The sequence below is a fragment of the Tachypleus tridentatus genome, chromosome 12 (genome assembly GCF_004210375.1).
Source record: "Tachypleus tridentatus isolate NWPU-2018 chromosome 12, ASM421037v1, whole genome shotgun sequence".
Taxonomy (NCBI): domain Eukaryota; kingdom Metazoa; phylum Arthropoda; class Merostomata; order Xiphosura; family Limulidae; genus Tachypleus; species Tachypleus tridentatus.
Window position 1 is genome coordinate 3,947,164 of NC_134836.1, and position 25,820 is coordinate 3,972,983.

Below are 25,820 nucleotides of genomic sequence, written 5' to 3' on the forward strand. Positions count from 1 at the left end.
CGGTTTTTGTGTTGTTTTCTACTGTGTGGAGTTAGTTTTGTATTAGTAGTACTTTTCGAGTGCATTGTACTAAAGGTTTTTAACAGATTTTCCACAGTTATTTTCTTTCTGTTTTTTTAACATTATTTTATTGCTTTTGTTCGCAGTTCATGATACATATATTGTATGTGTTTTTGTCAGTAATTAGTCCTTTGCATTATGTAGACCTCTGCCAGTGAATGGCTATAAGTGCAGAAAAATGACGTAACTACCCAGTAGCATTTTAAACAAAAATCCATGATGACTTAGTTTGTTATTAGGACGTTTTACAAGGCATTTTGGATAATTTAACTGAGCTTACAACTTTAAAGCTACAGCTGTGCAATGCAGTTTATTAACTGACTTTCACCAGAGGGCCGATGAATAATCGAAACCATGAAGTTTTAGATTTTACTGCAAAATAAATAAAATATACCTTTTTCGATTTAGTGTCATTATGTCATAAGTTTTCGGAAATATTACTGTGCATGATATGTCAGCTAACAATTCTATATTTGTTGAAATATCGAACTCCCTACCCCAATCCCACAAAATGCATTGCATTCAAGTAACGAGAGTTACATTCATCAGCACGATTCTCAGTTTTTTACTTACAACCTAGCTAAAACAACATGTGAAATATAACCTGTAATCACTTTGAAGTTGATTAACTTTTTAATATTTTAACTATTCGAATTGACTTGAAATACGTTATGAAAATAGCATACCTGGAAAATAAATAAACAAAATATTTTATCTATTTTTTATATGAGTACGATTGCAATTTACTATATATTTAATATTTATCATATAAATTAAGATTTTCAGATCAAGGGTAAGCTTAACTACATAGATCAGGACTAAAACGGTTTAAAAAATAGGCATGTACAACAATTTGACAAGACATGCTAAGTATTATAAATCATTGCATTAAAACCTGTAATTACAATCAAACCATCTCTTGAGAACGCTTGCTGTAAACGATATTTTTTATGTGCTATCGCAATATATTTCGAAGTTCATTCAGTATAGGAGATTTAAGGTGGTATTTTTTACATATGTATACTAAGTCCAGTAAAATAATATTTATAAACGTGATATAATTCTAAAAAGCAGTTTAGCATTACAAGATCTAATGAAATTATAAAAAATGAAAAACTGGAATATGGTTTTACGTAACAAAATGCATTTAAAATACAAGTCACTTGGTATTGTAATAACATACAATTTAAAATTCACGAAGCATGAAAATAATGTTCACATATTTGTAATAGGAAACCTCCAGCTTCGCAAACAGGTGGATGTTAGAAAAATGACATTACAGGCTGTATTTCCCCCAGTAACACGTTGTTATTTCTGCCGACTTCCAACGCTAAAACCCAGGTTTTGATACCAGAGGGGGCAGATTACAGATAGGCCATTGTATAGCTTTGTTCTTAAGTTGAAACAACAACAACAAGACTATATTTCCTGTATATATATTGTAAAGTACTGTATCCTAAACTGATGGATATAACAAAATGACGTCGTAGTGGATTTTTCATTGTAAACTATCCGAAATTAATATTTTTAATGATATTTTCTTGCAAAAGAAAATTGAGTGAAATACGTATTTTCGAATATTCCTGTATAACGAAACCAGTATTTGGGGTTGTTTCTAAATATGCCAAAATTAAGATTTGAGAATTATAAATAAACTTCAAAAGCGCGTTTTAGTAGAATAAAACAAGAAATAAATTTATTTGTTATGTTTATGTTATCTATTATGCCTCTTGAATTTAGCTGTGATCACTCATTTTATATGATATAGGTAGTGAATGGCTATTTATTCTTGGTAAACGACATGGAGATGCGCCAAAATAAGTAATTACGCGACTCTGCGCTTGTTTAAAACGATATAGCAAATAATGTTGTTTCAAATGATCTCTAATCGCAATTATTTTGTTTTCTTGGATTGGCTTGTTTTCAAGTTTGTAGCGATCACACAGAGTTTGTATGATGTAGGTTGTGAAATAATTTATTATTTAGAAATGACAGTGATATTTGCCAAATTTAATGCTGAACTGATCATCACAACAGTTCTTCCCCTTTACAACAAAATATGTTGTTTCTAAGATGTTTTGTTGTTTATCGAATTTTCTTTTGAACTTTGTTACGATATTTTTTTTCAGAGTTCCTTGTATTATATGGGTCATGACGTAATTTTGTTCCTGAAAACGACGGATACAATGTGTCACTAGTGTGGGTATTCATGCGTAGTTCAACGTTTCACGAGGTAATCGGTTTCCTACTGTGTACGTGTTTGTTTCCTGTTAAGTTGGGTAACTCATTTTTCCTTCTATACTTGTGCCTACTCTTCAGTTAGAAGCAGATCGAGAAATCTAAGGCTCTACTCTCCTGTAATATTGGGCGCTTAGCTGATGAATTTAAATGACAGTTCGTTTTTAGTACTTCCTTAACCGCCGACCTTGAAAAAATTCATTAACTTGTGTATATATTTCATCGGCAACATTTATGATAAAAGATATTCGTTGTTCTGTCATACATCATTCACTTACCTGCTGTGTCGAGATTAGTGTAATTTTATCGAGTGGGTCTAATGCTGTGGAATTATGAACATTCCGTTTATGAGATACGTGCTTACACAGTAATAGACTAGAATTAAGCTTTTAATTTCTTTTCGTATTACTTTTAATATAACATTTCCTTACATGGTGGAGTTAATTCACCTCCCGTGAAATTGTATATCATGAAGAAGTAGGTATGAATGATCTGGAAATCCAATGTAAGTATTACTGATAGATTACAAACTATCGAATATTTTGTGTGTGTATGTGTGTTTTCGTATGGCAAAGCCACATCGGGCTATATGCTATGTCGAATGAGGGGAATCTAACCCCTGATTTAAGTGTTGTAAATCCATAGACTTACCACTGTACTATCGGGAGAGAATAGTTTTGTATTAAAATAAATTAAAACATTAACCCTTTAATACAGATGCAATGGCATAGTCATGAGTTAGAACCAATCTCAGTCGTATTTGTTTGAACTGTTCTTAGTTATATTTGTTACAACTTTACTGTAGGAAGATTGATTTTTGTAAGGATTTTTCGTGAAACGTTAGTAACTATTGTAATCAAGATAACTGAAGGGCAAAAAGATTGAAATGAAAATATATGTTGTATTATGATTACTGAATAGCATATGAAAACAGTACTAAAATAACACAAGTGAATAGTACAAGATAACAAAATATTCTAAAAAACATTAAAAAGTATTTGGAACAAATAGATAAAATAAAATAAACATACGTTACATTGGAGCCGTCTATACTTGCTACAATTTAAGATCACGTTCTTAATAGAGATGACACAATAAACGTTGTTTTCATCCTGTTTTCTTTAATTGTCGGTATCAACATAAAACTGTTAAATATTTTTGTTTATTGTGTTATTAACATTTTATTTTAACCACATAAATAAATTTATTTCAACTACATTTCTTAATACTTTTGTTACCCTTTTCACTTCCACGAGCGGTACATGTTTCTATCTAAAACACCGATATTTGAATTGTAAATTTGGGTTTCATCATAAAAATATTTTTTTTATTTTTAAATTTGCCCTCAAGTTCTTTGCTTCGAGTATAAACTTTATAGAGATTAAAGTTATTAAAAAACTATACATCGATGAAATGTGACAAATAAAGATAATGTCATGAAAGGGTATATTTTTACTTTTCGAGAATGACAGTAATTAGGATGGTTCATAACGTTAATATTTAAGGTTTAATACTTGGGGTAGGTAGCACAAATAGTCCAAACGCTTTGTGCTTAACAGAAAGCAAATATATATATATATATATATAGTTTGCGTGTGTATGCATTGTATTATGTTAAAGAAAAACATCGAAAGTCATTGGATATGTTTTAATACTGTCGGTACTTTATTATTTTGAAATAAAACTTGTTATTTTTTAAAATGCTTGTTTTGAAACTTTGAACACTTACATTGGATAATCTAACACTTTTTGGATTTTTAATTGCTACGTTTAAAGATAAACAATTTTCCAAGTACCGGTTTCATGTTTAAAAGTAAACGCACGCTAAATAAACCACAAAGAAAAGAAAATTTAAGGATTTTGTTATTTTTCTGAAAATTGATAGTGTTAGTTTTGAAAGTTTTTATATAAATACCCTTTCTTCATGTTGCTACACAAATTATAAAAGAAGAGTTATATAATATGTTTCGTACAGTTATAAACGTATGGTAGTGAAACATTTTTGTACTGGGCGTGGCTTATTGTACAATTTGCCTCACAGTGTGAAGAATTTTTGACATTTTTATCGAGAGGAAGCGTGTTAGGAGAGTTGTCAAACTGTTTGCTTCCTCGTATAGTGTCAAACCATTTCGGAAAGTATCATCCAATCTCAGTTATCCATGAGTAGTTAATATTTCTTTTTAATGTGACTTATTCCTTACATTTATTACACTACTAAAATTAAGATTAGATAAGATCTTGTAAAGTCTAGTTATCAGTCATACCTGAGTGACGTCATGTCGCGAATAAGATAGGTTGTATGAAAACATTGTGGTTAACTTCTGTGATAAGGCATTACCAGTATGTTTTCAGAGTATAATTAAATTAAAGGTAATATATAAAGACATAATTGACCAGGATTATCTTAATTAAAAGATGTATGTTATCAAGAATTAACTTGATTTTCCTAACTCCAGTCACCCATGATGTATAATGTTTTGTGGTGTAGTACATTTTAAAACGGTATTTTCAATTAATTTCGACTGTCTGGCTTGGTTACCTACTGTTTTAACCACTCGCACCAATATACAGTAGTGTGTTTTCTGTCAGTAGACACTAAAATGACATCACATAAGGGACACTTAACGTTGCAATTTGTGCTGTCGTGATGTCACCAAAATGTTTGCATGGCACGAATCACAAGAGGAGTTGTGCACTTTGAGGTTACAACACAACATGACCTATCAATTTCAAAAACAATAAATAAAAACATTTGTTAGTCTTAATTTTGGTTTTACTTAATCTTGATATAGAACACTTTTGGGGACCCCACGGAAGTATATCTGACAGATATTTAATTTTGAGTAGTGTGTATTGTAACTTAGATTTCTTATTGTACTCTTTTAGTTTATTAGTATTGATTTTGACAAATTTACGACTTCTGTAAAAATGGCACTAAGATGAAAAATATGAAATAAAAAAATTAAGGAATCGAACTGTCATGTCTCTCAGCTGTCGTCTAACGCCCCGCGTATGTCATGTCTCTCAGCTGTCGTCTAATGCCCCGCGTATGTCAAGGGAGCTTCCTATTAACAGGGATGTTTATTTATTTTATTTTAGTATTGTACTTGTTTAAACAACAAAGATGTGTTTTCAGTTAAATGGATCCAAAAAATACACTACTCTGTAACTGATGTATGTCAAACATTGCAGCAGTTAGGCACTCGTACGGTTTGCGTGAGATGATTCATTGCTAAGTGCACTGCACAACTAGTGTACATAATTCAAGATGCCATTGTAATATTGCTCGCATGTGAATGTAAAAGACTTTTTGGGAAGTGAGTAAATATGCTTTGCTTCGGCGGATTTTTACTTGGTGAATATTATTAGTTAGTATTTTTCATGGTGGACAAAAACGTTACTGCTTAAGATTCCCAATGGGCTAGCTTCTCCTCTATACGCAGTGGTACGACTCACTAAGTTAACAAGTAACTTTTTTGGGGTTGGGGAGACAGAGGAAAGACATTATTATTATTGGTATTATATTTAAACAATCACATACTTTGCTGAGGTGTGTACAAATGGAACAGAGACTGTAACAGTAGTGTGGATAAGTTCTTGGACTACAATAAATAATTAAGAACCAAGGGAATTTTACAGGAAGTTATTTCAAGTAGTTGTTCAACTACCAGCAATATACAGTGTTCTCTTTGTCTCCTCCATTTCGTACCCTCTGAATCTTGTAATCTAAGTACACAAAGCCATGTTCGTAAGGAGAAATATATGTGAAAAACGTTTAGTCCTGTAATTCTGTGTAACCTTGTATAGTAGAAGCATAGGATATTCTGTACCGTATTGTAAAACTTCTGTTTACCATATGTGTGGAAACATATAAACATATCGAAGGTAAAAGAATCTTTTGCAGTGATAAACCTTGTCGAGAGTATAAATCAATAACACAAGGTCTACTGTCATATATGTATTCTATACTATTTTCCTGTCCACATGTTATCAGTTTGATTTGCGCCATTTCGTAATGTAGAACCATAAACAGCAGTGATCAAGGATTAGTGAGTGTATAATGATTTACCTTTCATACAATATTTCGCCCAGGCCCCTAAGCTTTGCTTCAGACTTCCATATACAGTCATGTGAAAAAGTTAGGACACCCTATGAAAGCCTGTGTGTATTTGGATATATAGATATTTAATCTCAATTTAAACAATACTGAGAGGTTATAGGAATATAACTAAACAATTACAACTGAAGAAAAGAATTTTTAAGATCTGTAAATGTAATTCTACAAAAATGCATATTCTAACTGAGGAAAAGGTTAGGACAACACCCCCACATTTATTCCCACTTAAAATGGCTCATCTCACACACAGGTGTATCACACCAGGTGCACATGATTAGAAGATCGTTAATCAGCATTTTGAATGAGGCTTGCTCTATTTACATCTCAGACATTTAGTTTAGTGTCCTTCTGACTGTTGAAGTGAGAGTGAACTCCATAGTGAGAGCAAAAGAGCTGTCTGAGGCCTTCAGAAAGAAAATTGTAGCAGCTTATGAGTCTGGTAAGGGATTTAAAAAGATCCCAAAAGATTTTGAAATCAGCCATTCCACTGCCCGGAAAATAGTCAACAAGTGGAGGGCTTCCAAAACAACTGCCAACATGCCCAAGTCTGGACGTCCAAGCAAGTTCCCCCCGAGAGCAGACCGCAAGATGCTAAAAGAGGTATTCAAACACCCTAACATGTCATCACGGGACCTACAGCAGGCTCTGGCTACTGTTGATGTGAAAGTGCATGCCTCTACAATCAGAAAGAGACTGCGCAAGTTTAACTTGCATGGGAGGTGTGCAAATGGGAAACCTTTGCTCTCTAAGAGAAATATCAAGGCCAGACTGAAGTTTGCCAGAGAGAATGTAGACAAAGACCAGGACTTCTGGAATAATGTTCTTTGGACAGATGAGTCCAAAATTGAAATATTTGGACACCAGAACAGAGGACATGTTTGGCATAAACCAAATACAGCATTCCAGGAAAAGAACCTCGTACCAACTGTGAAGCATGGAGGTGAAAGTGTCATGGTTTGGGGCTGCTTTGCTGCAGCAGGACCTGGACAGCTCACAATCATAGAATCCACCATGAATCCTACTGTGTATCAGAGGGTGCTTGAGGAACATGTGAGTTCATCTGTGAGAAAAATTAAAGCTGAAGTGGAACTGGACCATGCAACACGACAATGACCCAAAACATACAAGTAAATCCAAAACTTACATGTTTTCACTAAGACATGGAGAGTCCTGGAATGGCCGAGTCAAAGCCCAGATCTTAATCTCATTGAGATGCTGTGGGGTGACTTGAAACGGGTTGTATATGCAAGAAACCCCTCAAACATCTCACAGCTGAAAGAATTGTGCATTGAGGAGTGGGGCAAACTTTCTTCAGACCGATGTCAGAGACTGGTAGATGGCTACAAGCAGCGTCTCACTGCAGTTATTTCAGCCAAAGGGGGTAACACTAGCTATTAGGGGGTAGGGTGTCCTAACTAAAAGTCTTTTCTTTAGTTGTAATTGTTTAGTTATATTCCTATAATCTTTCAGTATTGTTAAAATTGGGATTAAATATCTATATATCCAAAAATGTTACAAAATACACAGGCTTTCATAGGGTGTCTTAACTTTTTCACATGACTATATATAGTTTACCACCGTTTGATGTTGAAATACTTGTTACGAGTTAGATGTTCATCGATTTATGACCGACAGCTTCAAGCAGAACGGATTGTAACTGGAACTGTATATAAATGAAATAATGTGTGTGTGTGTGTTTACATATATAATCATATGCGTGTGTATGTAATTCCTTATTGTTGAATTTAATGTAACGTATAGCACAACAACCACAATTATGTTGTTTTATGTATTTATGTTAGCCATCTGGCATGGATCGTTTCTCTCCGCTTGTTGTTTGCTTAAGGGAGGATCAAGAACACTCTGGACTTCTATCATCATCCTTGACCGTAGTTTGATTGCTAGGTTATGTTCGATGAAGCCTGCACAATTTCCTACTATATTAGATAGTTAGGAAAATATATTTTTCATCATCCAGCATATATTGACTTGTCAATATATTGCAGTAAATTAAGCTGTTTTTTATGTTTGTTAAATTAATTATTTATATTTCTAGATCACTTTTATTTGCGTTTACTCAACTAACGCAAGAGTACCTCTCATTACAGATACATTTTGATGACTCGGTGAGTTGTATACTACCAGTGAAATATATTTTACTATACATTGTTGAAATTGCTTTTTAAGGGACGCTATGTGATTTATAAGAAAAATCAAAGATATTGGCTAGACTGCATGTAAAGTTGTGCCATCCGTCACTGAGGTCTGTCAAACAAAGTAAGTTAAAACATGATAACCAGAAGTTTATTAATGTGTGATATACGTATTACAATAAACTTTTAGAATTGTTAGTACTTGTAGAATCACGACTTACTCTACAGATAATATTAAGTTGGTTTTCCTTGAGCTCGAGTTCTCTGGCAATGCTACAAAATCGGGTTTCGGTGTCTTTATTTTGTTATTGTAGTGCTTTCGCATTCATTATTTTAGAGATATTCACACTTGCCAAAAGCATTTAAAGGGTAGTCAAAATTTATATTTTTGCGTCAAGGAACAACTTTACTACAAATAGCCAGCATAAAAAAATTGTTTTTAAATGTGTACCTATACATGGTTTGTTGATACTGTTTCAGTGTGTGTTTATTGGTAATTGGTGTATCTTAGTATGATAAAATTGATATTTTTAATCACATCTCCAGTATTTCAGTTAACTTGTATTGGTTTGCGGTTGGTTTTTTTCTAATAGTTGAACATTTTTATTCCATGTTAATGTGTAACGTGTGCGTATGTGTTATGTAAAGTTAAAAAGATTGTGACTACGATTTACCTCAGCGTCACGGATAAAACTGTCGTAGATTGTAACTGGAACTGTATATAAATGAAATAATGTGTGTGTGTGTGTTTACATATATAATCATATGCGTGTGTATGTAATTCCTTATTGTTGAATTTAATGTAACGTATAGCACAACAACCACAATTATGTTGTTTTATGTATTTATGTTAGCCATCTGGCATGGATCGTTTCTCTCCGCTTGTTGTTTGCTTAAGGGAGGATCAAGAACACTCTGGACTTCTATCATCATCCTTGACCGTAGTTTGATTGCTAGGTTATGTTCGATGAAGCCTGCACAATTTCCTACTATATTAGATAGTTAGGAAAATATATTTTTCATCATCCAGCATAAGTTTTGCACACCCATTTCAGACCATGTAAATGGATGTAAAACATTTACTTATTTATATTTTTACTAGTACATATTTTGCTTTTGATCGTTTTAGTGATAAACATATAGCCTTACTCCCCCGAACAGTTCCATAGTTGCTAATAAAATATATAGTACTAATTTTATTTTTACATAAGTATCCATTTAAAACAAAACTAACGCTGTAACTATCGGTTTGCCCAGCAGATAGCTGAAGGCTACATAACGAGTTTACCACATTTAGATGGGAGAAATTCTTAGGTCTATCTGTGTTCATCGTATATGATAAAGTTTATCAGTGTGCGTAATGAAGCATTTTTGTCCATATTTATCTTGAAATAATCTATTGATCTGTTGAGAAGTCTACAGTATAGGGATATTTGCGTAGTTGTGGTTCTGGGAACTCTGTATGCTTTTGTAATTATTGAGTTTTGTATTTTCTGTAGTTTAATTATTTGTGTTTCCGTTACATTTAACCATAAGAGCAGAAATATTCTACCACTGGAATTATATAGGTTTTCAGTTGTTGTGTTCCTGCTGTTGCCAATCTGACATCTTACATAATTAGTTCTTTACTGTATTTTATTTGTGATCTGGTCGTGTTGCGCACATGCTGGGAGGGCCAGATGCTATTTAGACCCCATCCTTCCTCCAGTTTGGATGTCAATTACTGAGTTATAATTTGTCTCTTCTCTTCATTTGATCGTTATACACTCGCAAACAGTTCCAAATACTCATTTGTTTTCGCCTGATCACATTATCATAAGCGTATTTGACATAAAATACCACTTTTAAATACACTTTTGGTAATTTAAGCGATATTTTTATTGCCTGGTATAGGTGGATTTTTTCTTATAATACACATTGAGCGATGAGAGATATGTAGGACTATCATGCCATTTATGATATAACGATCTTTGGAGGTTAATAAATCATTCTTATATAGATTTTTGTGAAAATACTTGAACGAACAAAATAGGAGTCTGTCGTGGATTGGTTGTATATTTGCATACTTATGCATAAATTTAGAATTTGTTGTTCTAGTACTCTATATTATGTAGTAGTAATTAATTATTGAACTTTGTATCGCTTGTAATTTGTTAATATTGCACTGTGCTACTTTACTCCACGCTGAACTGGAATATTCAGTTATTGGGCTTATATACTGTTTGTAGATTTTGTGATATTCTCTAGTGATGCACGCCGTTATTTTTTACTCGACGGTCTCCAGTATAGTTTGCTTGTTGCCATACTTTATTTACAACTTTGCAAATATAACTTCTCCATGTTAATTTCGAATCATATGTTAATCCAAGTAATTTTGCCGATGGGGCCAAATGTAGAAAAGCTCCATGTAAGAATAATTCTGGTTTATGTCTCGCGTATTTATCTTTTTTTAGAATAATACTGTATTTATTTTTGGGACGTTTATTTTAAATCAGTGTTTTTTGCAATTTTCCATTATTTGGTTGAGTACTGTTTGTAAGTTGGTAGCACCTACTGAGTGGGTCATGAATTCTTCCATATCGTTACAACATCTGGGAATTAGGATTTAAAATTAAAGATTTATGCAATTTTACCATTGGAATTACAGCACTTGACTGTTTTGTGGCGCCATCTAGTGGTGCATGGTAATAAAATGTACAAAATTATTTATAAACAACTTTTGCTTAAATTTTACAGCAGGATAATTTCTAAGATATTATGCCAGAACGGAAGTTTTAGGTTGAGGTTTAAAAGTAGGCATTCCTATCTAACGAATAGCAGCAATGAAAACGTGGTGATAAAGGGGTATTTTGAGACAAAAAATGAAAAAAAATAAATATGAAAGTAAAATATTCTGAAGTTCAGGTTAGGATTATTTTAATTCATTGAACTAATGGTGCGATTGAACTATTTGGGATTGCTTTATGGCATTTTAATTTGGAATTAGTAGGAATGATTGCGTCGTGTGTGTGTATTGCTTAACTGAAACTACTATTGCATAAATGAGTGATTTAATATAAAAAAAAAAGAGAGAATGATATAGATAAACCTCTTAACCTCCACCCTCCCATTTCCAGTGGCTTAGCGGTAAGTCTAATGGCTTACAAAGCTAAAAGTTGAGCTTTAAGATACAGAGGTGAAAGATGACCCATAGCGCAGCTTTGCGCCTAGCAACAAACAATTTTAAATTAGAGATTTTGGTGTTTGTTGGTATATATCATTTAACAAAGTTAGAAGTTTTGTTAGCTTTCTTATTGTTTGCGTATTCATTCGTGAGTTTGTGTGTTGCTGGATTATACTAACGTATATAAATACGTGATATAAGTAGACGGTTTTGTGTCAGCATAATGAAGTTGGTTAAAGTTGGCTTCCTTTTTTGAAACAGACTTGACTCCAGAAGAGCGTCAGTTACTGGCAGATATCCGACAACGGAAAGCAGAATTACAAAGTGAAATAAAGGTGAGTTTTACTGTTGGTAAACAAGTTATATTTGCATATTGAACAAAATCACTCTTGACTCTGCATTATAAGGGTACAGTGTATCACAATTTATTTTCGCTACACTGAAATGGAAAACCTTATAGTTTTTTTTACGTATGAATATATTCTGTTTTGTAAAATGCTCACATTGAAATATAAAACACGACTGTTCTGGAACAACTTCATGCATGTGCCTGTTAAACAACGCATGGTACGTTTAATTATCATATATATTGTTTTGTTTGAAACATATAAAATTAGTTTATATATTGTATTATTTTTGTTTCAGAGAAAAAATGTTTTCATAAAACACAAAGGTTATGAGCATTGTTATCTAATGTTGAATTACAGTTATGTTACCTGTTCTAATGAAACGTGTTTTGAATGTACAGTTTGTAAAGGTTCTTGGTATCGCTTATTTTATCGTACACAACTTAAGATCATCCCACGTGCTAGAAGAGCATACTTTGAGGACTATGAATGAAGTCTTATTTCATATACATTTTCAATAAATGACAGTTGATGTAAAGAACTGCGTGTAAACAAAGCCAGTTTTAATATTTTAGAATCAACATTGAGTAGTGTTAAATCTTTATTGTGAGTGATCACCTTGTAACTGTATGTGTTTCACCGTGAATGCCTGAACATGAAGAAAATACAGTAATTGATCATACAGGTACTTTCAACAAAAACACATAGCGACTCGCTCGAAGTTGTTGGATTTATGTTAAGATTAGCTTCGTGGGAGTGGGTGGCTTACGGAGGGGTAACGATCTGCTAACAAGATTAATACACAATATTTTCTTTCTTAACACAAATATATTTTAATATACAAAAAAACAATACAGTTAATAATAACGGTTATTACAAATAATGGTTTATATACTAGTGTTTTACAATCTTACAGACTATACTGAGTTTCTATCTGGTCTAGAATTGAATATTTTATTGACGGTCTAGATCCACGACGAGCGAATTAATTCTTGGTTGATATTGTTACACTTTGCTGCTTAAGCTATTCAGCTGTCTGTTCTTGGTTGGCCTCACACCGCTTACAAGCTGGTTTTTTTTTTTTTCAGACGAAGATTTTTAATACCCTCAGTCAAATCCTAACGTCTGAAGTTCCTAACTGGCCAACTTCTATAATTTTTCCAATTAATAAGTGTTAATCACAAGTATAGCATCCGAGGCTTATAGTACACTGATTGTAATTGACCAACATTATTTTATTACTCTCTCCTTGCGCCTCGATTTATAATCTTTAGGCGAAATTTTCAAAAATTCACTTGGCAACAGTATTGGAAGATACGCTAGTGTTTTTGTAAAACATGTGTTGTTGATTCTTACACTCGTGAATCTTTTAAAAATTTAGAGAGCAGGCATGGCTTGCGCAATATATGTGTTATACGCATTAAACAGAAAGAAATGTAGATATTAAAATAAAATTATAACATTATGGTTATAATGTTATAAACTCATGGTTATAAAACCTTGAACCAAAACGCTCAGACTGTTTCCTCCAATTTTGTGAGTTAGGCCTTTCCTTTAGGATTTTATTGGTTCAAAGTTGAAAAAAAAAGTGTATTTTGAGCTCCTTTGCGGTCATACAGCAGTCAAGATGAAAATTGGCACAAGTATGAATATTTCATTCGCCCAATACAATGACTTAACTAAAGCTAATTTTGCCCAGTTTACATATGATTTGGTACAAAGATACTTTTTATATGACCCACACATTGGTAAACAAAAACAGTAAACTTGCACAGTTTTATTAACTATAGGGGGGGTCAATATGCGATAAGCATAATTATAGGTTTTTTTACTGTTACATTTCTGTATTTCGATCATTTCACATGAAATTTGGTACAAAGTCACCAGATGCTATCTTCATGAAACTACAATGGCTGTAGTTGATTAATCTGACAGGTTATTATATTTTTCAATGTGGCTGTAGAACGTATGTACCTATATCTCCTTGAAGTGTTCAACATATTAACTTTTGGGTCACTGTCCAGATGTGGTGGTGTTAATGAACTGTTAAAAGTTTCTGATTGATCACAAAGTGAACGGAATAACTGAGATCAATATATTATAATCCAAACTAACGTTCATACGTTTTAGTATTCTTCTGACCCAAATTTTTGGTATTTAAATAAGTTTCACTTTGAAGCTCTGTAGTTCATGTTATTGAGTCGTATTTGATTGTGACTACGCTCTTATTTAAAATTACTTATCGTATTTCTGTTTCAATAGTAAACTTAAATTTAGACATAATTAAGATGATGACGTTTTGACTTAACATAATTTTTTTTTATATATATATAAGTTATTCGCTGTTGATTGCGGAACAAAGCGCTTGTCATTATTGTTTAAAGTTTTCAGGTTATTGGTTCCGGACAGGAAATAGAAAAAGAGGTGCTAGAAAAACAGAACTAATTTGTCATTGTGTTTTTAAAAGAAATATTTGGTTCGATATGAAGCATAATAACATATTACTATGAGTGTTGTGTAATCGCACTTGGCAATCTGTAATTAAATGGAAACAACTTAAGAGTGGTGTAACACTGATTGAAGAGTTTCCTTGATAGTGTGTGCGTTCAGATGTAGAATAAAACTAGTTCTTTACTGCAAACAATATCACTTCGTATTATGTATTATATTTCCGTTAGCTTTATATTCATGACCTAGATTGCTGGGTTTTAGTATTTTCCTGTAACAAAAATAAAAATCACATTTTCCTTTTGTTTCTACCCTTTGTGTTTCGTTGTGGCCGTCTGAATTTCTTTGTTTCTTCCGTCACATTACTGGTTTGCTCTCAACAAATATCTAGTGCGATAGTTACGACAATGAAAGATTGTGTGCACTCGTACCTCACAAACACAACCATTTTCTATAGGCATGGTTTCGGGTGTTATCGGAACGTATCATTACATTTCTTTCTTCTTAACTGAAGATACTATATACAACTATATGGCGTTTTATAATCATATATTATTATAGATAAAGCATGGTTGATATTTTTAGTTAATATAGTTATGAGAGGAGAATAGTGTATTATTTATTATGTTTAGAAGGGGCAAAAGAAGAAAAACATTTTATTGGTTTCTTTCAGTAAAGAAACCAATGTTTCTAGTGCGTCTTTGGTTACTTAAAGTGCATGTGAAAGCTCTTATTGCTGGATCAGTAGTATTAGCTGGAGTATTATTAAAGTTATGAGGATATGGGTTGTTTGGAGTATTGTGATTATTTCAAGGTTTTGTTTATCTGAGCACTGTTTAATTAGGAATTGACTGTAACTGTTAGTGCTGTAAGATAGAAATTTGGTTATTTATATCACAATGAAGAATAGTAATAGAAGCTAGATTCATGTCTAAACAAATTTAGTTCATGTAAAATAACATATCTAAAAGTATATCTGATCATATAAAAGTATGTTATAAATATGCTTGTGTGTTCTTTATTTTAACATATTGACATAGTATTGTTTTTTTATTGGGTTTTTTTCCTTAGGATAAAATTTTAGTCAACATGCATATTTAAAAATGTAATGTTCTAATGAATGTATAGGATTGAACAAATTAGTTAGAAATATAATAGCATATGTGTATTTTCTTGTGGGTAATGCAACATTTGGCAGTTAAGTGTCTAGTCAGGCTGGTCTGCATACTCTCTAGTTATTTTTTAACTTACTAAAGTGGTTGGCCATATGGTTTTTACAGTGTATTTATTATTGTTAGAACGAAAGTTTATTTTGATTTTCAAACTAGGCAAATGGGGTTGTTGACCACTTTATGAACCTGAAAGCACATATGATATGTGCTCACACATTTGTGATTGTTTTAAAGTTTTTCACCATTTACTTTTTAAATAGTTCTCTTGTGTGAAAACACAAACTGAACTAAATAGTTATCTTCTCAGAATATGAGTTTGCAATCCACTTTACAGTATCAAAATGTCCACTAACAATATATCTGCATGCATATTATTGTCCCAAACTTATATCCACGGTGTGGATTCTTGTACGTGGTGAGGGGACCTCCCAGGGAAGCTTCTGTTCTTTCAGTTTACCTCCCCTGGGATCTAAACATCCACCCACGTGTTTGCCGTGCGTGGCAACCCGTGAAGGGGAGGAGAGGATCCTGATGGTTGAGGGGTCCAACCCTAACACACCACTTTGGTCTTGAATTCCTGTAGACGGGTGGCCCCCTTTGGTTAGGGTCAACCAAGTACTAGTGGTGGATGTTCTCAATAGGTGTTGTGGACGTTGTATCTTATGCTGGTGTTTGGGTATAAGGCTTATAAAACCCTGGCATTGCTGCAGTGTCCTTTTTGGACATTGTAATGCGTCCTCTTGTAGGGCTCCATGGTGGGTAGGGTCAGTGGGCACCAAAATGTCCTTTTTTATTATGGATCCTCCAAATAAAAACTTAAATAAAATAGTGAAAAAAACAGTCCATAGGCAAACGACTACGTCTTGAAGAGTCTGAGCAGCAATCTTCAACATCTGTAACACCTGTTGTACTTCATTTTCTTATATTGCATTCACTTTCAGACAAACCTTTAGGGCAAATGTCTCTCTTTTTTTTTTTCATTCACAAGCTTCGATGCTCCTTTGAATTCATCACGAGGAGTTATTGTTGAGAGGGATTTGAAGAACATCCGCGAGTCAAAGATTCTTGCTGGTTTCTCCACTCAAGGAGTTTCTGCAGTGAGGTGTATCTCCACTCGCAAAGATGGAATTACAATGCCGACCAGTGTCCTCATTCTGAAATTTACATCATCACATTCACATTCACCTACCACTATCAAGGCAGGTTATCTTAATTGGAAGGTACGACCATACATCCCAAACCCTCTCCGATGTTTCTAGTGTCAGTGCTTTGGTCACTCACTTTGGTGTGCTCGTTGCGGTGGCAAGGATCACGATGCCTATGAGTGTGAAACAGACCCTCATTGCGTTAACTCCAGTAGCTCTCACCCGTCCTACTTTCGTTCTTGCCCTAAAGGGTTGAAAGAAAAAGAGGTGCAGCGTTTGAAAATGATTCATAACATTACTTAACCTGAGGCTCGATAGTTGCTCTTCACCACTTCATCTCGGACGCATGCTGCTGCACTTCGTTCCACAACGACAGTGGGAGTGCAGACAGATCTCTCTGTGCCTGCAAAAAAATCATTCTCAAAACGAATGAAAAGTCTTTTGACATCCATGGTTTAAAAAGTTGATGAATCAACTTCAACACTCATTTCTGTCCGTTACATACATTCCAACAAATCCCAAGACCCACTTCCTTTGGTTCCGGGTACGGGCATTTCCTCGGACACATCTTCTTCTCCCACCCCAAAATGCAAAACGATCATTCATTCATATTCTCAGCCACTGGAATTCCCTTCCAACAGCAAAGACCTGCCCAATCGACCCAGGGCAAGATCCATGGAGGTCGACAGACCTCTCTCGAATAAGGACAGTAAGGGAAAAGGACATGGTCGTAAACAGGAGGGTTCTCCACCCAGTTCGCCTACACGTAAATAAAAATGGCCATCTTAATACAATGGAACTGTCGAGGTTTACTTTCTAATCTGGATGGCATCAAAACACTGATTGCTTCCTACCATCCTGTATGTCTTTCCTTACAGGAAACATTTCTGAAATATGCCGATACAGTCACCTTTCGACGGTTTTCTTTGCACAGAAATGACAGGCTGTGTGATGGACGAGTGTATGGAAAGGTTGATCACCATGTGCCCATTCTGTCTTTGCCACTTGACACACCCTTGGAGGTCATAGCCATCTGTGTTTCTTTGGGTCGTACCATCACTGTTTGTTCTCTCTACTTGTCACCTGGAGAGACCTATAATCAATCGGACCTTGATGCTCTCATTGAACAGTTGCCATCTCCCTGTTCAATCCGGGGGGGACTTTAATGGACATCATCCCCTCTGGAGAAGTGCTGATATTGATAGGAGGGGTTGCTCTGTAGAGCGTATGCTCTCTGATCACAACCCTTTTCTTTTCAACACTGGTTCTTCTACTTATTTTCATGCACCTAGTCAGTCCTTTACTGCTATTGATCTCTCAATTTGCTCCCCTTCACTATTCTTCTATTTTTCTTGGAGAGTTGACAATAATCCATGAGGCAGTGATCATTTTCCTATAATTTTGAGAGATACTGGCTGTGGTCGATGCCACCCGACCCGCGTGCCCTGGTGGAAGCTGGATCATGCAAACTGGCCCTCTTCCACTGCTCTTGTAGAACTTGATCCTGCCATCATTTGTAAGCCATCAATAGACGACTGTGTGGCAGCAGTAACTGACTATATTATACAAACAGCTGCTCAATGTATTCCTAAAACCTCGACACGTTTTCCATGATATCCTTATCTGCCATGGAATCCTGCATGCCACATGGCATGGAAGGTTAAAAAACGGGCCTGAGATACTTTTTGTAGGTATCCCACACTCTTGCACAGCATTGCTTTCCAACAGGCCCATGCACATGCTCTGTGGGTACGATGTCAAAACCGGAAGGAATCTTGGATTAAGTTCACAACCAGCATATCTTCTACCACCAGTTCCAAAGTCATATGGGACAAGATTTGAAAGGTCAGTGGGCAGTATAATTCTGTTCCCCTCTCGATCTTGCTCTCTGATGGCCAGGAAGTAGCTGATACTCTAGGAGTCTAGGTGAAAGATTTTGCCGGTTATCTAACATTTCTGCTTCTTCCTCCACCTTCTTAGCCATCAGGATTTGGGCAAAGCAATCACCTCTTTCCTTTCGAGCTGATTGTCTCTATTACAATAATCATCCCTTTACACTGGTGGAACTCAAACTGGCCTTTCATCAGTGTGGCAGTACATTGGTTGGACCTGATGATGTACACTATGAAATGCTGTGCTATCTATCTCCTGTCTGTTCTGATATTCTTCTAATTGTTTTTAATCAGATCTGGCAGAAGAATGTTTTTCCTGATGCCTGGTGCCAGGCTATTGTCCTACCTTTCTCTAAGCCTGGGAAGGATCCCAAGATTCCTTCAAACTACTGTCCAATTACTTTGACGCTGTTTCTGTAAGACCTTAGAGAGGATGGTTAATGCTCATCTTGTTTGGCTCCTCAAGTAAAACAACCTCCTCTTGCCCTCTCAATGTGGGTTCCGACGACAGCGCTCCACCCTGGACCACCTGATTTGACTTGAAACGTCAATAAGAGAAGCCTTTCTCAAACGACAACATCTTGTATCAATATTCTTTTACATTGAGAAGGTTTATGATACAACACAGAGGTATGACATTTTCCGAGACCTCCATATATATGGGTTACGTGGCCATTTGCTCGTTAATATTTAAAAATTTGTAATGGACAGGAGATTCCAAGTTTGTATGTGGTTTCAACACTTTCCTGTTCTTTTCTACAGGAATTTGGAGTCCCTTAGGACTGTGTTTTGAGTGTCATACTTTTAAGTATAAAAGTTAATGCCATCACTGAACAACTTCCTCTCACTGTTGCACGTCTCATGTCAATCATCAAATATTAGGTATATTGAGCAGCAGCTACAGAGTGCCCTCAATCATTTACTGAAGTGAACCATAGCGAACGGCTTTAACTTCTCTCTCTCTAAAACCGTTTGCATGCATTTTTGCTGTCAATGAGGTATTCATCCTGATCATGAACTTCATATTGGTGAAGTTGTGCTGCCTGTGGTTTCTGAGACAAAGTTCTTGAAGCTTATCTTTATCTGTAAGCAGCTACAGGTCAAACTTACAAGAGCACTGAACGTCCTCCGTATCCTCTCTTCCACCACTTGGGGAGTGGATCAATATTCTATGTTAAAGATATATCATGCTCTTATTCGATTTAAACTCAATTATGGATCACTGGTCTATGGCTATGCCAGACCCTTGGCCCTAAAGATGCTGGATCCCATTCATTATCAAAGACTTCGGCTCTGCACTGGAACTTTCTGCACTTCCCCAATTCAGAGCTTATACATAAAGTCTCATGAACCTTCTTTGCACTTTCTCCATTTGCAATTATCTTTACTATATGCTTCAAAACTTCATTTCTTACCAAAGCATCCCACCTGGAGTTGTGTTTTCCTTCTTCAGTGGGCCATACTTTTTCAGAACAGACAATCTGCCATTGCTCTTTCTGGCCTTCATATTCAGGTGCAGTTGAATGGATTGGGTCTCTCCTTAGATAATATTGCTGTATTCACTGGTCAGTCCATCTCACCATGGCTTCTTACAGTCCCCAAATGTGACCTATCTTTAAAACATCTAAGAAAAGCAGACACTCCCGATTGAAAATACTGTCTGCCATTTGCTGAATGTCTTTTGAACCTTCCTTCCATTCCTATTTATACAAATAGTTCGAAAACAGGTGACTGTGTGGGCTCTGCCATGGTTTGTTGTGGTTCGGTGGTTGGGCACAGAATCCCCTCTGCAGCTTCTGTGTTCACTGCTGAACTGTACTACATTACTCTTGCCCTGGATCACATAAAAGCTAAGCACTACTCAAACTGCACCATTTATACTAAGTGGCCAGTAGTTCTCTACTGGCCCTTGAATCGCTTCATGATAGTTCACACCCTGTTCTCGCCGATATTCAAAACCGACTGGCCCATTTTTCTTTAACATGTACTTTTATCCAGTTTTTCTGGATACCAGGCCACGTTGGTATTCGTGGGAACGAGCTTGTTGACACTACAGCTAAATCTATCTGCTCTGGCACTATCACTGCTGTGCCTGTTCCATACATGGACTATGGTCCTGTAGTCAAGGCTTGGCTCTTTGCCAGCTAGCAGTTGACTTGGAGTGAGCAACGCAAAAACAAGCTTTCCAAATAAAACCCTATATTGGACTTTGGCTGTCTTGCTTCTGTAAGGATCGGAAAGAGGAAGTTGTTCTAACTAGACTACACATTGGTCATAGTTTTTTAACTTATTGTTTTCTTTTATCTGGAACTGATGCATCAGTGTGTAGTTTGTGTAACACTCAGGTCACAATAAGCCACATTTTACTTTTTTGCCGTCGTTATGACTCCCAATGACAGCACCATTTTAAACATGTTTTGTCCCAAGGTTTGTCCATAACGTTAGACAATGTTATTGGTGATGGTGACACTGTCCACCTTGGTAATGATTTTAGTTTTTTAAAGGCCATTAATCTTTTTAATGCTATTTAAGTTTTATAATTAGTTCATTAGACCTTTTTTAATGTGATTCCGTTTTGAGAACCAAAGTCCATCTAGTTCGATTTGAAATTAGAAATAGGCCATAACATCAAATAACTTAAAACCAGGATTGGAAAGGCCAACTTCAGGTGACTAACACTGCTGTTTGAACTACCTGTTTGAACCACCCACTAGTCATCCTGGCTAGTTATTATTAAAATTTTGCTACACGTCTTTTAAAACTTTTATTACTTTACTTTTTGAAAATGGCCATAACGTCAAATAACTCAGAACCAGGACTCGAAAGGCCAACTTCAGGTGACTGACGATAGTTTTTGTACTTACCTGTTAGTCTTCCTGTTGAGTTATGATAATTACAATTATACTACAGAAAGTTCTTTACAACTTATATTACTATAGTGTTTTCTTAATGTTGTAGTCTAAATGTAAACATTGGTTTTATGCTATTTATGTGTTTTTTTAACTTTGTTTTGTTTTGCCTTAATTTCCTTCTATAAATTTTACTAAATATACTTTAATTTTAACTTTTTACCAGATGTTTGGTGCAGATAGCCTAGCTGCTTTGTACCATAAAACACTAAATCAATTAACCAACCAACCAACGTAAACTTATATTGAATTTATAATTGTAATTTAGTACTGAGTGAATGTTATGCTTAATAAAATGTGTGAAGTTTAAATGGCCTAAAGGAGCAACCATCTTCTCAAGTACATGTAAATATTGACAAGATAAATGTGTCGCCATACAATTTTTCTAAAATATTGTGTTATACTTGGCTTGGAGAACACTGTTTTGACCCTGCAGTAATTATTTGTTTTGTTTGTGTGCATAACAGTGGAGACTTTCTCAGAAGCAAGTACATTTAGATGTAGAATAAAACTAGTTATTTATTGCAAACAAATATAACATTTTATTATGTATTATAGTTTTGTCAGCTTAATATTTGTGATCTAAATTCTGGTCCTCGAAATTTTTCTGTAACAAAATAAAAATCAGGTTTTCCTTATACTTTATACTTTGTAAAACCAGGATATATAGATTTATAACAGTTTTTGGTAGTCTTAATGTGGAGTGGACTCATAATGGTAAATTCAAAATCAAGAATGTTGTGAGAATGGTTTGGTTGATATTTTTACACTGGTAGAGTTAACTTCACTTTATAGTTTGTTTGGTTTTTAAAATCAATATCTAGAAACTCTTCAGTAACAAGGCAAATTTTTTTCTTTAAATAAAATTATTTTTACAGTATTTTTTTCTTCCAAATTACACTAACTTTGTTGAGATTCAGTTTAGGAAGATGTAATTATTTCATAACCCTACACTTTCTTTTCTCTCTTTAATATGGAACTTTTTAGATACATGACTACCAAAAAAAATATAATGAATGTAACTGCAGAATTTAAGTGGAAGGAACATTTTATTATTCTATTTTCATTAGAACATTACATCAGCTAAACACAGAAACAGGCAATGTTGTTTAAATGTTGTAGCTTTAGTTATGGAAGAACAGAAGCATTTTTTTTTTCAGGAACATTCTTTACAAAATTGCATTAATTTACATTTAGAAGTTGTGAGGAAAATTAACTCGTGGAAATAGATACAGTATAAGGTTCTGGATATACTGATGTGAGTTAACCAAGCATTGTTAGTCTGTACTTCAAACTGTTTTAATGTTTGGGCATATCAATTCAGTTCAGTTTATCTTCAGGACTTGTGAAACAATCAGAGGTGCATAGAAACATTGGTTTATCTTCATTCCCACTTGTAGAGGTAAGGTTAGATCTTAAAGAAGTAAAGATTGATACTTCAGCTTAATGGTATGATGACACTCAGTGATGACGAGAAACCCACTTGTTGAGAAATTTATATGCAAAAACGGCTCTTCTATGTAAAGTGTTTTCTCAGCCCAAACGAGCCATTTTGCATATAAAAGTATGATGACACTGTACAGGAAGTATGAGGAGTATTTGAAATGGAAAATCATGTTAAAAACCTGAGAGAAAACCTGTGTTGCATAAGATGGATGGGTCAGGTTGGGTGAAGAGGGCTGAGAGAGTGAGATGCAGCCAGCAGTATGGCTGTTAATAAATAGCCATTGCTAAAGTAGTAAGGTTGGGGAATGGCTTTTTTTAGGATCTGGGGGTCAAGGGATCTGTGAATCCAATAGCAAAGAATTTGCCTTTGGGGGGGGGACAACTTTCATTGAACAGGTGCTTTATAGTCTACCTCTTCAGTGCCCAAAGCTGAAAGTGAAAGAAGTTTATTAATAGGTATATACATAATGAAAGAAAGATTTCCATTATAGGGTATTACTTATAGTATTTAAAGGAGAAAGATATTTAGCCCAGGAGTCAGAGATTTTAGCTGTGTGTGCAATTTCTTGAGTTTGTGAATTCCTTATAGGAGTACATTTATAATATGTTTAATGCAAATTTGATGAACTGGTCTTTAACACACTGGATTTTTACAGGTTGATAGGCAAATGACAGTTCTTTTTTTCTTTAATAATTCTAGATGACCAGTGCAGGATACAATATTTTCTTTGATAGGGTGTTTCAAAAAATAATTCAGGATGTTCAGGTTTTTGCTAATTCATGTCATAAAAACATCAAATATGTTTTGGTCTTTTATATAATAAATACAATATGTTTGTTTTCAGACCCTCAATTAATTTCATGTTACATGTGGCTACTGTAACACCCATCTAGTAATAAGTTAGTATGTTACTATGCAAAACTTGTTCAGTTATACATCACCAAAGTTTGGTTTATCACGTAAAAAATATTATAGGCTTACAATTAGGTTTTTGGATTATGAAATTTACTTAAAAGCATTATTGTTTCAAGAGTGTCAAAAACATGAAGTTGTTATTGGCATTTATTTTTTTTGAGTATTGATTTTAATATGAGCATCAAACAAAAGCTGTTTAAAGAGTGTTGAAAATATGGAATTGAATGTATTATTATCACTAATTGGTAGAATATTGAAAATTATATAAAACAAGTGCATTAGATGTCATTATATTAAGAAATTAACTGAAAATGGTTTCAGCCATTTGGAGATAATATATATGTGGTTATGTCACTTTTTAATAAATGATGTATTGGGATTATTTTGTTTGTTATTCATGTTTTAGTTACATTGAACAAAGAAGATGACAAAAATTTGAAATGGAGAGCTTTGAGGATGTTCAGGGGATGCCATTGTGTTACTTCTCATCACTATCTTTGTGATAGAGCTTCAAGAGATTATTTATAGATCAGTTGTTATGAGTTTGAAAGTACTTATATTAAATATGATTAAGTAACACTTTTATGAGATATTGTATTTTTGAAAGTACCACAAGTTATGTTTGATTGTATATAACTCCAAATATAGGACTTGTATAAAAATGGTGCCAACATGTTAACATGGTTCTTGAACACTATGGAAAAGTCATTTTGATGCATAACACTTCTTTCAAGAACATAGTTCTGTTTGCATAACATTAGCCCTCATGCACCAAAAGTAAGAATTTCCGTGTGAAAATATTACAAGATGTTTTTTGTATTTATGTTGTTTTTCTACAGGCTTACTCTGAGAAAATTGACTGTGTTTTAGGCCTGAAGACTTAAATAAACCAGAATGATCGTAAACAACATCTGTAAGCTCTCTCACAGTTCCATTTCAAACTTTCATGTGAATGAAAAAAATAGCTTGAAAGAATCTATTAGGGAAAGCTCTTGCGTGACTTGGCCGACTGAGATGCTGCAACATTTTCAATACTTATGAACTAACCACAAGAACGAAACATTCAAGCTCATGAAGTTTACTTTTTGCCGTTTTTCTTTCAATTTTAAATCAGTGAGTCATTGTGTTTCACAACTAGATTATGAAGATGTTATTCGCATTTTACTAATAAATACACAGTGATTAGTGTACATAAAGAGGATAATGTTGCTTACGAAATCTAAAATCTTCACCAACTATTTACATTAATTCTTTAAGAACGTGACTTTAAACCTGTAGAGTATTTAGTAAACAGATTCTGTATGTACGTGTGTATAAGAAACACTACAAATACAAAATGGGTATTTCAGTTGCTTAGGGTCTGAAATCTGGATGATAGTCTATCTTCAACAGAAAAGCACCAAATACATGTAAAATGAAATCAGCAAATCTTGGTGACAACTGTGAACGCCCTTGTTGAAAACGTTTACCCGTAGTCAATATTTATACAAGTTTTTTTTATTATTTCTAAATTACTGTTGTTTTTGCGTGTCTGCTCGTCTGACGTTGTCCTTTATTTACTGGTGACATGTAATATAAAACGTTAGCCAACAAATTTCCTGTCTGTATCCCCGGTTGTCATCGGAGGATAAAGAGCATATGCGAAAGGCCTTGAAGGCCACCCCCCCCCTCCCTTATTACGTGGGTGTGTGGATATAGATATCCCCCCCTTGGAAATTAAGTTATTGTGGGCAGTTGTTTTATGGTGTTTGTCAATCATGTGAGTTTCTCGCTCTTCGTTTTTATATACTTCTAGTAGATCATGCAGCTGTAGC

The 25,820-nt window shown here is 34.5% G+C and overlaps 1 protein-coding gene across 6 annotated transcripts in view; it reads left to right on the forward strand.

Moving 5' to 3' along the window:
• The window catches only part of LOC143235437 (cytohesin-1-like), an 80,056-nt gene that overhangs the window by 12,477 nt on the left and 41,759 nt on the right, over nucleotides 1–25,820 (forward strand). The window contains exons 1-3 of one of the 6 annotated variants that reach the window (XM_076473597.1): nucleotides 2,337–2,803; nucleotides 8,603–8,692; nucleotides 11,993–12,066. Coding sequence is in view for 4 of the 6 variants with exons in the window: in XM_076473592.1 (XP_076329707.1) it covers nucleotides 2,782–2,803; nucleotides 11,993–12,066 (96 nt within the window). In the remaining 2 variants the exon portion in view is untranslated. Of the gene's footprint in view, nucleotides 1–2,189; nucleotides 2,294–2,334; nucleotides 2,804–8,602; nucleotides 8,693–11,992; nucleotides 12,067–24,895; nucleotides 25,120–25,820 lie in introns of those variants that run through there. The other 5 variants (XM_076473598.1, XM_076473592.1, XM_076473591.1 and 2 more) reach the window with 5 other exon arrangements.